This window comes from Sceloporus occidentalis, unplaced genomic scaffold (assembly GCF_023333645.1).
Source record: "Sceloporus occidentalis isolate IW3139 unplaced genomic scaffold, rSceOcc1.0.p SCAF_104, whole genome shotgun sequence".
NCBI lineage: Eukaryota > Metazoa > Chordata > Lepidosauria > Squamata > Phrynosomatidae > Sceloporus > Sceloporus occidentalis.
Genome location: NW_028317084.1, coordinates 2,716,667 through 2,732,942, shown reverse-complemented (window position 1 = coordinate 2,732,942; position 16,276 = coordinate 2,716,667). Strand labels below are relative to the sequence as shown.

Genomic DNA, 16,276 nt, shown 5'->3' with positions numbered 1-16,276 from the left:
ACTTGCTCCCCTAAAGACTTGCTGGGTCTTGATTTTGGTATTTTTAAGGCCTGGTAGCCAAACTCTGGGGTGAAGCAGACAGTCCCAAATGAGCAGCTCCGCACTGCCCCTTTCAGTGCTGGATTGGGGCCACAGCAACCGCATAACGCAGCCCCGATCTGGCACTTTCCGGACTCTAAAAAATGGCAAAATGCTGTTCCTTTTAGAACTGTCAAAAAGGCGGCACTTTTTAGCGCTCCTTTCAGCATGTGTCATATAAATGCTGTGCCAAAGGAGTGCCATGACGCCACCCATCTTCTAGTCAGGCAGGTGATGTGATGACAACGTGGGGGTGTCATTGGGGCGGAAGTTGTCCAAATGCCACGTCCCCATGCCTGCACTTCAAGCCGATCTGTACAGCCCCTTTTTTCCTTTAAGGGTTTCTTCTTTCTTGTTGAAGTTGTCCAGGTTTTATGCATTTCAATTGCCTCACTGTGCATTCTAAACTGATAGTTGTTGGCATGGTCCAGAATTTCAGTGTTTTCAACCAGTATTTTATGACCAGGATGGTTTATAACATGTTCTGCTGCTGCTGATTTTTCTGGCTGACCCAGTCTGCAGTGTCTCTCGTGGTCCTTAATTCCTGTTTGAACACTGTGTTTGGTGGCCCCTATGTCGACTTGTCCACAGCTGCATGGTTTGCGGTAGACTCCTGTGGTCATGAGAGGGTCTCTCCTGTCCTTCACTGAGTGCAGCATTTGCTAGATTTTCTTGGTTAGTTTGTAGATCATCTGGAGGATGTGTTTCCTCACCAGTTTCTCTATTCTATCTGTGAATCCTTTGATGTATGGTAAAAATACCTTCCCTTTGGGTGGCTGTTTGTCTTCACTCCTGTGGGTTTTTCTGGGTCTGGTAGCCCTTCTGATGTCTGAGCTGGAGTAACCATTAGCCTGTAGAGCCCAGTCTAGGTGCTTCAGTTCATCTTCCAAGAAGTGGGGTTCACATATCCATTTTGCCCGGTCTACCAGTGTTTTTATTTTGCTTCTTTTTTGCCCTGGGTGATTGTTGGAGTTCTTGTATCTATCTGTGTAGGTTTCTTTATACTGTCTAACCCAACCATTGGTTCGGTTTGCAGATAACAAGGACATCCAAGTATGGCAATGTTCCTTCCTTTTCTTTTGCCATTGTGAATTAGATGTTTGGGTGGATGTTGTTCAGATGGTTCAAAAACACGGTCAGATTTTCTTCACAATGTCTCTTAATGTTTTGAAGTCTGGATGTGCTAAGATATATGCGTATCAACTGTTTCTTTTCCAAAAAAATAACTGAGTTGGGTTGAAATTCTTTAATGTCTGTTTTAAATTCTTACAAGACATACCACTTCTAATGTTTTACTCCATATTTTTATGAACTCCATTTTAAAACTTCACCCTCAGCAGTTAACCATGTTTTACACTCTCTTAAATTAATATTTTGAAACTGTACTGTATAACTGGACTTCCTCTTTATATAAAATGTTCACGTTACCCCACAGTCATGGTGGGGGGGGGGGTGTCACACATAAGCAACAGTAGCAATTTGTCAAATTATATAGCCATTGCTATGTTTTTAATGTTGAAAAAAACAAGCCCCTCACCTTGGAATATGTAGACACTGTCAAGTTCAGCTAACTGGAGTAATTTGTAAGCTGCAGTAATAGGAAGAGCTGGTGGCTCTGTTTCAGACATAACAGCAAATGTTTGGGCTGTCATAAATACATGCACACACTCTTTTGCCCATTGCATCTGGTTTGCTTTTTCACTTCCTAGTTCCAACAAACCACGGTTCAATGGACTAAGGTCCAACAGAGATTTTCTCTCAGCAGAAGAAGGACAAGCAGACCCTGTATGCCATCAGCAGGACATTCTCTTTCTGTCCCTTTGTGCCTGAAAGTGTTTCCCAGTCCTTCAGAGCAAGTACTGAGGGTGTGCAAGAGCAGCTGGGGAAAGGAGTTGCCTCCTTCTTGATCCATTGATGGACCAGCTTTCTTCTGTCAGCAGATGCACACTGTTGGATTTCAGCCATTATGTCTGCATCAGGCAAGTGCTTTAACCAAGAAATACAGAAATCGTTCTCCAGAATCTATTTAAGTGCTTCCTGATATATGAAAGCTTCCTGCTGCCAGGAACAGCATTATTTACACATCAAGATGGTCTGTAATAAAGGGATATCCAAGACAAATAGATAGGATCATAAATGTATTTATGAATACCATTAGCATGAGCCAAAGCACATTTACAACATAGTTACTTCTTCTGTATGTTAACTATTCAAAGTATTATGTGAAGAGAAATCAAGTAAGGGGTGAAACAGACTGCCCCCAAAAGCTGGATTGGAGCTGCCAAGGAGTCGTGTGCTGTGGCAACCACATGCCGTGGCCCCAATCCGGCTATTTGCTAGCACAAAAAAGAAGCGCCGAAAGCCACTCCTTTTTGAGCTGGCAAAGAGCTGGGGTTTTTTTCCTGCCATCACAGCTTTGCAGTACTCCTGTAGCATGTGGTGTCTAAATGCCACGCTGCCTGAATGTCATAAAGCGACAGCATGTGAACAGCCAGGCGGCGCAACACCAGCTTCCTGGTGGCTTGGGGGCATGTGTCGTGCGTACGCCATGCCTCCAAGCCACTGGGAAGCCGGCTTTTTTTGCCGGTCTGTTCTGGCCCTAAATCCAGGAAATTAAAGTTCAACATCTTTTGCACTCACCACCCTAAAAGAATTGGGCACGGGAGGACAAATATTTAAACATTATAAGTACTATAGCACCATAGTATTTTTTAAAAAACACAGTAATTTTGTAGTGTGACAGAGGTATTATAGTAGGTAAATTACTCTTTGCATCACATTGTGACTGCTCAAGGTGAAACTTGGAGGCTGGTGTACCTCCCTCTACAAGATCAAAGATTTATATGTAATTCCAAAACTAATTAGCGGGGCAGACATTTTCCATCAGCACCCAGACCCTCATCCATGCTTTCTCCCTTCTCCAGCCTCCAATGTACAGCCATCCTGCAGACCTGACACACCTTGACACACTTAGACAAGCTGTGTTTGTGAGGCATTCCTCCAATCATCCCTTCAGCTATGGAATTAAGGTTAATCCTGTTGTGTATACAAGCCATTGGCAAGTGGAGTTTATTTTGCAAATGACTGTCTACTTCCTGGCACAGTCATATTCTTGAAAGGCTATTAGGACATACATAAGTTTTAAAAATTGTGACCCATTGATTTCAATCTATGTAAATACATAATAAACCAAGAATCCATTGGAATGTTCTATAACAAAAATCCCACAACCTATAAGAAAATGCATATTGGATCACCTATAAGCAGTTAGATAATTACGGTAGGTATTATATTATTTTTTAAAAAAGACAAAGGAACATTTTATCATTTGGAACAGTCTTTAATGGGCCTTTTGATTTGGCATGAATAGGCCTTGAGGATCTGTGTGCCAATCTTCTGCCCTGGAATACCCTGAGCCGCCTCCCCCTTTAAAAAAAATGGAAGTAGCCAGAAACCCATTTATGATTCACTAAAAGGTTTTTTCTTAATGTTTAAAAGGTATGGGATGGAGGCACTGGTGATGTACTTGGTTTAAAATTCAAATCGCCACATCTGCTTTGGATATTCAACTCAGGCCAAAGGTATATATTCTGTTCAGTAGAGTTGGTTACACTGAACACTTAATGTAATGCTGAAATTCAGATATCACAGTTTTGCATGAAGTGGAACTGTAAATGAAAACTGCACTCTTGTGTCATGTTCTCCACCTTCATACTATTTATCACTATAATTTAATACCATGTGGTTCATCACACTGTGGTCCCTCTACCAACAATGCATGTCAGTTGAGCCTTAATAACACAAAATGAAAAGGAAAGTACTACACAAAGCTGCCATTTGGTGTCGGGAAGGGACTCCAACTTGAGAGTAACATCTAGATCCATCCTAATTCCACAAGGTACAGTGGGTCCTTCGTATGCACTGGAGGTTGGTTAAAGGACTCCCCGCCTATAGATACCAACAGGGTGACCAGATGTCCTCTTTTTCCAGGACATGTCCTACATTTCAGCCTTCTTTCCCGGTGGAATTCCAAATGTACTCCATTTTCAGCTTCATTAAGGAGCATGAATTTATATTTGTATGAGTGTTTTTAGTTTATGCCTTATAATGTCTTACACTTTTCTTTACTATCCTACATTTCCCAGTGCCCTGTCCTCCTCTGCAGTTATGACATCTGTTCACTCTGAGTAAAATGGCAAAATCAAGGTTTGCTTTTGGAAAATATTTTTTAAAAATATTTTCAAGCCATAGATGGTTAAATCCATGGATGCAGAATACGTATAGGGCCAAGCGTATTAGAATAATGCATTATAAATAAATTATATCAGCTAGTATTATGTAGAGATAGCAACTCATGCTTACTGTTTCACCAGTTTTCCCAAGAATTCCTTGGTCTCCAATTTCTCCCTGTAAATTGAAAATCGATACAGTAATTTAGGACATTTAAAAGAGAGACTGATGGGGGCGGGGGGGGGGGGGTGAGAGAAAACCTATCCCAAACAAATTAACCCATACCCCTCATGCCATAATTTTATCAACAGCTAGGGAAAACAATTCTTTGCTTCACCAATTGCAATAATTTCTACAAGTTTACCATTCTGGGGTATTTCTGCTAACTTTATGATGCTTTCCATTTTCCAGAACTTTTTGACAACATGCTATGCCTGTTTTTGAAAACACAATGTACCGAGGATATGTTTTGTTTTGGCTTAGTTTTATCTCCAAGGAGAAGTCATGTATTGTATATGTATAGCGGCACATAACATAAAAAGATTGGGAATTTTCTATGATGTTGCTTCCTTGGAAAATATCAGCTCCCTTCCACCTCCAGTGGCATACATCACTGTTTAACACAGTGGGCCCACATGTATCTGCCATATATTTTCCAGATAAAACCAGCAGGCGGATATTTCTGTGTGTACAATAAGAATCTATGTTGAGTATAACATCTCACTTTACAAAAATTGCAAATTACAAAATTATTTGTTTAAAAATTCTCTTTCTCAAAATAGAGGGTAACTATTTATTTAGAATCAAAGTTTTAAGACATCAACATTACAGGTATTCTATATATACAAAGGAGCCATTATGGCATAGTGGTTTGAGCGTTAGGCTATGACTCTGTAGGCCAGGGTTCGAATCTCTGTTTGGCCATGGATACCCACTAGGTGACCTTGGCAAGTCATACACTCTCAACCTCAGAAAACTCCATCTTGACAATTGTATTGTGTTTAGTTGCTTCAGCTAGTCAAAATACTGTGACTTGCTTTCTGAAAGGGGTAGTTTAGCAGGACCACCAGAACATCTGCATCTATAATGGCTCTCTGGTGCTTTGCTCACTCAGCCACAGAAACTTGTGATGACCTCTTGGAAAGCCTCAAAACCCTTGTGCTCAGCATATTAGAGATAGGCCCTTCTTCTATGTTCTTCCATGACCAAGATAGATAAGAGACAGCACAATGGCAGCACCAAGCTTGATGACATCCGGTGAAGGGGGGGTGACACTAGGACAGTGGCCTGCCCCTTCCTGCTTCTCTCCCCTCATGGCTTTGTCGTCAGCGTGGCTCCCTCCCTGGGCAGAAAGCTGTGCCAGCGAAGAAACCACAAAGGGCGAACTCTCCCCACCACTACCTCAGCTCCCTCCCGCCCCAGGTTAAGGGGAGAGATCCTGAGGAGGGGTGGCAGTGGCCTGACCCCTGCTGCTCACCCTTTGTGGCTGCAACCAGCTCCCTTTCCAGGGCAAATCTGTTCATAAATTCATATGTGAAGATTTTACCAGTCAGCTTCAGTGAGACCCACTATCTATTAGTTTTCTCCGTTTGTACACCCAAGTGTATATTTTTTCAATATCAGTGTACAGCTTTTGCAGCAAACCCTGGCCTCCAGAGTCATAGCCTAACACTCAAACCACTATTTTTTCAATATCAGTGTACAGCTTTTGCAGCAAAAAATAAAATAAAATGTGAAGCATTTTGTTTCAGAAATGGGCCAGGAAATTACTACTGTAATATTATTCTAGTCTAGTGGGATGGAAAACTAGAAAAAATAATACAGTAGTTTGGGAGACAGGTGCATATTTTTTGAAAGGAAGAATTCTTTGACAGGAAACCATCTCTCTTTGTAATTTCTGGAAGTGATTTGCCCCTATACACTTGTTCCCATCGTTTGTCTTCATGTTATTTCTGACTTAATGTGACACTAAAGTGAATCTATCACAGGATTTTTTGGGCAAGATTTGTTAAGAGAAGATTCGCTATTGCTTTCCTCTGAGGCTGAGACAGCACCCCCTAGTGAGCAGTGGTGTCACAAGAGGGTGCGGGGTGTGTGGGCTGCACCAGGTAATGCCCTAAAGGGGGGGGGGGGGTGACAACCACTGCGCCTCAAACACCTACCTTTTGGCAGAAATGTGCTGTGGCATTCATCTGCTTCCCTTTAAAATGCTTTAAAAGATGGTGGGAGTTGGGTGAAGCTCAGTGGGAGGAGAAAGGAGAGGCCCCAGAATTTTTTTTAAATTTCAAATTTCAAAATTGTAAATTTTTAATTTTTTCATTCTTTTAAATTTTTCTTTTAAAACATCACATATTAACCAAATCTTCACTAGGAATATATAAATACATTTAGGTTGTGCATATGATATTGTAATCTGAAGGTATAATTTTAATTTTCCTAGTTGTTTATGTTACAACTCTTAGTATTACCACTCAGTGCTATATGAGTATGAGTAACATTAGTGCAAAAAAGCATTGCTAAGGATTCTGCATGATGTGAAATGGGAAGAGGGCAATTGGGAGGGGGTGACACCCACTCTAGGGCTACCACTGCCTGTCACTCTTATAGAAAGGAGGAGGGGCCATTGAGAGAGAAAAAGTGTGTCACAGAACTGCCAGGAGTTCATTTAGGAAAAAAGTTTGGCTTATGGGTATTCAGACTCCCAAAAAGGAAGAACGATTTTAAAAGGACAAAAGAAGTTTGGTGAAATCAGTTTAAATTGTTACGTTCTTTAAGAAGTGGAGAACCAGTAAAGGGAAGGCTCAAATCCACCTTATTCTGTGGAATTGTGATTGATGAGGAAAACTAGATTTATACTCCTAATGAATGAGCTTTAGTAGAATGTGTGTGTGTGCAAAGAAATAAAACACAGTTTGAAGTGTAATTGAAGTCAATGAGTGAACTGAAACAAAGGAGAATATCACATGGGGGTCTTACCATGAATAAATTACCATACAAACGTCAGAAATCATTTTAAAAGTATGATTGGAGTTCATACGCCTGCATGCTTCTCCTGTCAGTGAATTGTCATGGACACGTCACCACTCGCTTCTTCCGTGATCAAAGCATCATGGAGCCCATAACGGATCCCATTATTTCCAAAGGGTGGCTCTAAGAACACTTTGGTCACAGAAGAAGTGAGCGGGGACGTGTCCATGATGATTCACTGATCAGAGAAGCGCACGGGCGTGTGAACCCCAATCGTTTGCATGGTGATTTATTCATGTTAAAACCCGTGCGTGATATTTTCCAAAGTCAATTTGTAACAATTGAAATGATGTACACGTTGTAACAACAAGCTTTGAGATCCAAGTACCAAAAGACATACCATCATAAGTTTTGTCTGTAAGTTATTTTCTTCTTGTTCACATAAGAGTGGCTTGAAGTGATTCAAAGAATGATAGAATCATAGAGTTGGAAGAGACCGCAAGGGCCATCCAGTCCAACCCCATGCCATGCAGGAAATCTCAATCAAAGCATACCCAACAGAGAAGGAGACTCCACCACACTCTGAGGGAGTGTGTTCCCCTGTCAAACAGCCCTTACTGTCAGGAAGTTCCTCCTAATGTTGAGGTGGAACTTCTTTTCCTGTAGATTGCACCTATTGCTCTGGGTCCTAGTCTCTGGAGCAGCAGAAAACAAGCTAGCTCTCTCCTCAATGTGACATCCTTCATAAGCAACAACATCAAAACACGCTACGAAGAATATTAAATACACTTAATAATAAAGAAGCTGGAGAAATTGGGAGCACCAAGGGTTAGAGGAATAGTTCTGAGGGAAGAAAAGCATCAAACTATTTAGGAAAAGATAGGAGAAGAATCCTGAGTAACCTGGTGATCACACCATCCATCGCCAACTCTGAACCAAGTGTATTTTACAGGTTTAGCAGAGCACAGTACCAAGCTGGCATTTCAGATTTTCTTTTATTAAAGAAGAATTAATAGCAGAAAAACCATGGTCCTACCTTTAGGCCTTCAGGTCCTGGTTCACCAGCATAACCCTTCCGACCAGGTTTTCCCTAAATCCAAACAAATAAACGCATCTGCTTTTTAATGGATTTTGAATCTGTTCTGTCATGATATCACTGTTAACCAGAGTTGCATCATGCCTGAAATAGTGACTCAGGGCCAAACTTATTTACATGTAGATATGGGTAAAAATGCAGCAACTCTCCCTCTCCCCTTCTTCCCCTCAGCAAAGTGCCTGTGGGAAGTACAGGACTGTGAGTGTAGAGGTGTTTAAATCTTTCCATACCATTCGCATTTCCATCCCCGCATCTGATAGAAGAGAAGACTAGGCATATGTGTGATTGGGGGAATGGCCCAGGGATTAAGTTATCTGTCTCCTGCTAAGAGGCCATCCTATTCTCAAATGTTGTTCATTAATATAAAAATTGGAGGATTTTACAAAAACAACTGCATGTAATTATGGTCATTATGGAGCTCTGCTGAAACAAACACTTATTTCCATTTCTCACAATGCTCAGTGTGCTGTGACTATTCTGGAAATCAGTTGCTACCAAGAAGACATTGTTCAGCCAACAAAACCCACAATTACTCATAAAAATTCAAAAATAATGAAGTTCATTTTTTATGGCCATCCATGATTCCAAGCATAATTATTCGGAATAGACTTCCACTGAATACAATAGGACAAGATTCCAAGAAAATGGGTTTTGGATGAGACTGAAGAAGCATACCACGAAAACAAAGGAAACTGCTGACTTGAGTGGAATTAAGCCATCAGATAATATGCCCTGAAGCACTGAATAACTTTCTCTTAACACCCCTTGTTTGATTTTCCTTGGCTCAGTTCTCTTACTCAGCATTTCAACCATTCAGCTTTACAGTTATGGCCCCAATTAGCTACTTTTGCCCCCAGCAAAAACAGAGCCTTCATGTTTATTGCTGACTACCAGTTCCCTAATGCAGGACTTGTCATCTAATCCCATGTTCTTAATACAAACGCACACTTGCTCATTAAGATACTGACATTGGAAATGTATGCACTTAAGAAGTTTGGGAGATTTTGCAAAGATAAAGGCAGAAATAATATAAAAGGGAAGTTTATAATGAGCTTTAAAGGTTGGTCAATGCTTTCCTGGCTTCACATGTGAAAAAACAGACATGTATCCCAATGAATTGTCAGTTAGCACAGCTGTTTTGCCTGTTTTTGTCAAGTTTCAAGCAGATTATCTGCTTTTCAAAATGTATAAATAAATCAGTGAACAACTATCTACTGTTTTTTTTAAGAGTCAAACTGTTCTGGGGACTATAGAGGGTAGGTTAGTGATACATAGCTCCCACCCAACCTATGCTATGTTCAGCAAAGTTATGAACATAGGAATTTGCTTTCAACTAATACACACCATAAAAAAATCTAGTTCACTACTGTCCACTTCATACTGACAGCAACTCTCTAGGGTTACTGAATCTCTCTGCCCATATAGATGGCAGGGATTGAAAATGTAATCTTGTACATGTAAAGGATTGTCACTGCATGAAACAAGGGATGAGGGACTGTGAGACCTCAAAGCACAATTAGTGTAGTTCCTTTCATGATCTGAATACATCTGAACCTGTATTGAAATCAACTGGTTTAACAGAATTTGAGTGCAGATGTTAACAATAAGGTGCCATTAATCAGAAACAGGTGGGAAAACATCTGATCTTCTCACAGTCATGGAAAAGCATGTGAGCCTGTCTTTCAAAGTTCTGTTCTCATAATGACAAGACAGTTTCTCATTATATACAAATGCAGACATAATACAATTCTAAGATAGAATAAACCATGATTAAAATCTCAAAGAACTGCAATGGAAAAGCAAATACATATTTTATTAGAAGATTTGCAATAAATAATTCTCAGTAAAAATATTATAGTCTATTTTATCCAAAAGGTATATTTCAGTGCATTTGTTTAACAGCACAAAGAAAAGAATTGCTAAGAAATGTTGATGTCTATTTACATATTATCCTACTCACTATTACAGTGTTAAAATGAAAATTACATTAAATGCATCTTAAGGCAGATATTCCATTATAATGCTATACTAATTATCAATTAAAATTTTCATATAGCAGAAGGCTCAGACAAGGGCCCTCAAATAGCTAGGCTGATAGTCCACCTGGCATTAGAAGAATTTCAGCAAAGCTGAGGCATACTTGAATTTCACATAACTTACTGAGGCTCTTGTGAGTGGGTGGTCATAACAGTTCCTGCAGTTCTTATCAAAACCTATTCTGGAAATCTATTGCTACCCAGAAGACATTGGTCAGCCAATAAAACCCACAATCACTCATAAAACTGGGGCTTGGAGAAACAGGACATGCTCTGCTTGCAGCATCAGAGTGGATTCCTCTGTGACTTCTCTTAGCAGATGTGTCCAGTTCCAGTGGAACAGTCATGGCTCCTTTGCCATGTAACATCCTAAACCCCAAAAATGGCTCAAGCTTGTCAGAGTTTGGTTGCCTATGTAGACCCTAGGAATGGAGACAACAACTATGATCCAGACAACATGGCTGGCAAGGAGAACACACCATTACAAAGTGCTTCAAAAAGTTCCATCACTTCTCATCCCTCTACTACATCTCAGGCTTCTTCCACACCTACCTACTCAGGGTTGTCAGATCCCCCCCCCCCACACACACACTTCTTTTGGTGTATTTTCTAGATTTACCTCCCCCCACCTTTTCTCCTTTCTTCCTCTCATTTCTTTTGTTAACAGGACTCTACTAATTAATTATTCTGTTCTTCTCCATTATACTGGTATCTTAATATTAAAGAATCAAGGCCAAGTTAAACATTAGTAACAGTTATGTCTACACCTCACTAGACCGAGCTAAATTACAGTGACATAATACAGACAGTGCTTAGTTAAACATTTCCACTGTTGATTAACTGCCATACATCACTGAACATATAGAAGGTATTGTATTTATATTAGCCAAAGAAGCTTAAACTAACAAAGAATATGGTGTATTAAACATAGCATAAACTAAGCAGGCAATTCATGCTCTTGCCTCTAATACAGAACATGGGATTCTGGAAAACAGTGAAGATTTTTAGTTCTATTCACATGGACACTTAAACATTGTTTGAAATGTCTCATTTCTTTGAGACACTTCTCTGACTGAGGTTCTCCCCTCCCTATCCAATTTCAACTTTCAAAGGACACTTTGAAGGCTAATAGTTCCCAAACTTGGGTCCCCACCATTAGCCATCCTGGCTAAGATATCTGAAAGCTGTGGTCCGATACATCTGGGGATCCAAGAATGGAAACCTCAAGTGAAAACAGGGGGGGGGGGGGGAATGAACGAGAGTGGAACAGGCATACAAGGAAAAATGTAGGAAAATGTTTATACTATAAATTAAGTGGTTAATTTTGTACCAAGCAATCATACTTTCTTTATTCTAAATAATCTCCATACACTTGAATCAATTAAAGTAAATTGCACAGTTTTTGTTAAGCAAAGAATTTGGGTTTTCAGTTTGACAAACTTGGACCTACAAGCTACAAAGAACAAGCAATTTGTTGTAGTTTTTTGTGGATTTTCTGGCTATGTAGCCATGTTCCACAGCTACGAACATTGCTTCACCACAAGCCACTACCAGTGGGACAATGGATTCTATGAGCAGAATGATAGGGTAGCCATGGGAAGCCCTTTGAGCCTCATGATAGCAAACTTTTACATGGAACACTTTGAAAAACAAGCCATGGAAACAGCACCAAAAAAAGCTCAGAACATGGTTCTGATTTGTAGATGACACTTTTGCCATTTGGGACCATGGAGAAGAAGATCTGACTATGTTTCTGAACCATCTGAACAACATCCACCCTAACATCCAATTGACAATGGAAAAAGAACAGGAAGGAACACTGTCATTCTTGGATGCCCTTGTCATCTGCAAACTGAACCAACGGTTGGGCCACACAGTATACAGAAAACATATACACACAGACAGATAGCTATACAAGAACTCCATGCACTAAAAATAGACAAGGAGAAGAAAATCAGGTGAAATGAGTTGCAATACAAATATTGCATATATTACATATAAGAATAGTTTTGCCCAAAAATAAATACAGCAAAACAAACCAAGAAGACTGATATTAATCCTCAGTTATTAAGTATGCCTTTAAATTTTAAAGTTAAAATGACCTATAAGACCATGTGGCCTGATATGTATCCATACAGCAATTTAACCGAACTGTTTTAATGAATATACTTATAATTAAAGACTGGGATTCAAAGAAACAAGGAATTGTATATGAGAGATATGTTACACAGATAGTAACTCTTAACTCTTTCAAGTAATTGCTTAATAAACAGTTACTGCTATGGAAGATCTTGCTTGAGACTAGATTAAATTCCCAATCTTGCTAATTCTGTAGTCCTATCTGGATCAGATCCTTCTTCCTTTGCTAAAAACAACTGGAATCTGGAAATTGCTAATTTCATGAATGTAGTCATATCTATTTGCTCATCAAGCAACATGCAGAAAGACAAAGGAGAGAAAAGATAATAATAATTTAATTTGTTTTATTTATATACCGCTATTCCAAAGATCATAGCGGTGAACAGCAGGTAAGCTAATTTAGCAAGTAAGCTAATAAGATAAAAGTAAGTAAGCTAATAAGTGTGAAGTAAGCTAATAAGATAAAAGCAAGTAAGATAAAATATTGCTACAGGTAATACACTGTTCCAACTGTTTCCATTCTAATGGAATATGTCCAAGGGCATTATATTTTTGGTGACAGATGATGGCTAAATCACATTACCGCACTACACTCTTATAGTGTTGCTATTCCACCTTTACTGCTCTGGCTGCCTCCTATTGCTTTCTGAGGCTTATAGTTCAATGAGGCCTGGGAGCTCCCTGGCTGAGAATTCTAAATCCCTTCCTTAAACTGGAAATCCCAGAATGTAACAGGAGGCAGCCAGAGCAGTTAAAGTGAAATAGCAGTGCTATAAGACTGTAGTGCGGTAATCTAGCAAAATGCGCTCTACGTAGGGCTGCCTTTGGAACCCATTTGGAAACTTCAGTGGGTCCGAAATGCTGCGGCTGAGCTGTTGACTGAGGCTACAGGAATCATGTGACTTCCCTGCTAAAACATCTGCACTGGCTACCAGCCCACTTCCAGGCAAAGTTCAAGGTGCTGGTTTTGACCTTTAAGACCCTAAACACCTTGATTTGGATTTTTATGTCATTACTGTTTGTAAAGTGTACGTCTGTGTACTTCTGTATAACCCGCTTTGATCTGCCAAGGAAAAGTGGGCTATAAATAAACAGTTTATTTTTATTAATATTATTATTGGGTCCAGACTATCTGAAGGACTGCATCTCCCTATACAAGCCAGCCAGAACGTTAAAATCAGAAGAGTGCTGTGTCTCTGTCCCATCACGTTCACAGGCGCAGTTGGTGAGGACTTGGGAGAGAGCCTTCTCTGTGGCTGCTCCCAGACTGTGGAACTCCCTTCTACAGGTGGTCAAGTTAGTCCCCTCCCTCCTCTCTTTTTGCCTGCAGTTTTAAAGACATTTTTATTTAGGTAGGTTTTTGATGGATGAATTTTACATATGTAGCATGGTGTGCTGTTTTAATGTTTTAAGCATTTTTACTTTTTAAATGTTTGAATTATTCTGTTTTTAACCTATGTTTTAATATTAGTGTTGTTTAATCATGGTTTAACTTCTGTAATTAATGTTTTAGTTTTGTCCTTTTAAATTAATGTAAGCTGCCTTGAATCCCATTTTGGGAGAAAGGCAAGCTATAAATCCCACAAACAAACAAACAAACAAACAAATAAATAAGAACATCCCCACTTGGGAGCTTTTATAAGGCTCCTGGGATGCCCCTATTCAAAGGTGAAAGCTAATCTTTACTGATTAGGCTAAAAGATAAGTGATACATCCAAGAAGACCTTGTGAATGTCATTACTAAGAAGATATCAGAAAGTGAGGTTTCTGCATAGAGATATTCTAACACATTCAAAGTTAAAAGCAAAACACAACTGGCAAGTCCTCAAAATACCCACAACTGCATACACTTTGTGGATGTTGTACTGTGCACATTTTCAAAAGCCATACAGATCTGTGACAGAAGCAACATTTCAATTCCTGTCTTCTACACACGCTTAGATCTTTGGGTAAAAACTTGTTGCAGCCAATAAAAACTAGGCTTACCATGGTCTCTCAAATGACCCTTTCTTTTTGTTCCCCCTAAATTATGGAATGACCTGCCAGAGGAGATACAGAATATTACCAACCTTGACTGCTTCAAAAAGGCGGTTAAGACAGATTTCTTCCAGCAGGCCTTCCCAGATTATCTTGACTGCTCCATCAACTGCTCATCTGCTTGACTTTGTTTATTGGTATTTGTCTTGAATTGTCATTTTAAATTTGAGGGTGGGTGAGTCTTCAGATTATAGGGCTTTATGATATTAATTATGATTATGTATTTTAATGCTGTCTTAATGTTGTAGGCCACCTCGATCCAACTGGAGAGGTGGGATATTATTATTATTATTATTATTATTATTATTATTATTATTATTATTACAGTTTCCATTCCTAACAATGAATCACACTGATTACGCATTTTGGAGAATTTTCATCAGCTTTATCACAACAATTCTAAACGCTAATTATCCACACTTACTCTTGGTCCTGTTCCTCCAATAGGTCCGACAGGTCCTTCTTCTCCCTAAAATAAAATCAGGTTAATAGTGATTTTTTCCCCCTAAGATAAAGCATTCATAAGCACCTGGAAAAATATATTCCTGCAATTTTCAATGGATGCCTGGATACTGGTAAACTTCAGAGAAATGGGGGGAAAAGGACTATGAAGAATCATAGATCTAGATAGAGTAAAATTCTCATCATCTAAATTTGCATACCAAGAATTAAAGGATTTACTAAAAATCTGATAGTAAATAGATATGGCTTCAGCCCTGTATAGGTACCACACCACTTTTTAGAAGTTTTATTCCACATATGCAAGCACACAATTTTCCAGAATATAAAACTTAACTCTTCTGTGTTATGTGCAAGTTGCCACATTCAGTGCATCTAAACATTGCATGGCAGCCACTGAAACAAGTGAACACCATGATGTGAAACAATTTGTACTCAGCACCTGCTAGAACATAATATTTTCAAACCAAACAAAAATAAACAAGTAGTAGTAGTAAAAGAAAAAACATGCATGCCATTGGGAGAACAATTTTAGTATCTTACCTCAACTCCTTTGGGACCTGGTGGTCCTGGAGGTCCCCTCTCACCTAGAAATCCCTAAGTAGCACACATCAAAAACATTTAGATGAATAGACAATAATGTTACTATGGAAGGAAGTGATGCTTTGTAGCTTTTACCCACCACTCTTTCTAGGCTCTAGAAAGAATGAGACAGTAAAAGCCAAAGGTCATCACTTCTTTTTATTCTTCTAAATTGCCCTTAGATTTCCTTCAGGTAACTCTGAACTAGTACATTTGTGAATATTTGGATTTTCTTTGTACAGACACAACATGAACACAAATATCTGCACATGCATCCCATTTATGCAGTAATCACAAAAACAGACCTACCTATGGAGCCAGGTAGCTGGTGCTGGAGGAGGGGAGGTGCTAACCCTTTCCTGCTGATGCCGCTGAACTGCGCCAAAACACACTGCAGAAATAATTCAGTTTGTCACAGCTTTTAACTGCCCTGGCTCAATGCTAGGTAATCATAGGAACTGTAGTTTATTGCACGACCAAGAGCTCTCTGACACAGAAGGCTAATGTCTCGCAAAACTACAGTTCCCAGAATTCCCTAGCATCGAGCAAGGGCAGTTAAAGCAGTCTCAAAGTGGATTATTTGTGCAGTATGAACTAATCCACATTTCCCCTTTTCAGGCAGAAAATCAGCTGGGGCAGGGAGGATGTAATT

General features: G+C 39.6%; 1 protein-coding gene across 1 annotated transcript in view; it reads right to left on the bottom strand.

Annotated features, from left to right (window-relative positions):
- The window catches only part of COL24A1 (collagen type XXIV alpha 1 chain), a 200,699-nt gene that overhangs the window by 92,278 nt on the left and 92,145 nt on the right, over positions 1–16,276 (bottom strand). The window contains exons 21-24 of the mRNA XM_089497545.1: positions 15,586–15,639; positions 15,008–15,052; positions 8,312–8,365; positions 4,441–4,485 (exon numbers count right to left, since the gene is read on the bottom strand). Coding sequence (XP_089353671.1) covers positions 4,441–4,485; positions 8,312–8,365; positions 15,008–15,052; positions 15,586–15,639 — 198 coding nt within the window. The remainder of the gene's footprint in view (positions 1–4,440; positions 4,486–8,311; positions 8,366–15,007; positions 15,053–15,585; positions 15,640–16,276) is intronic.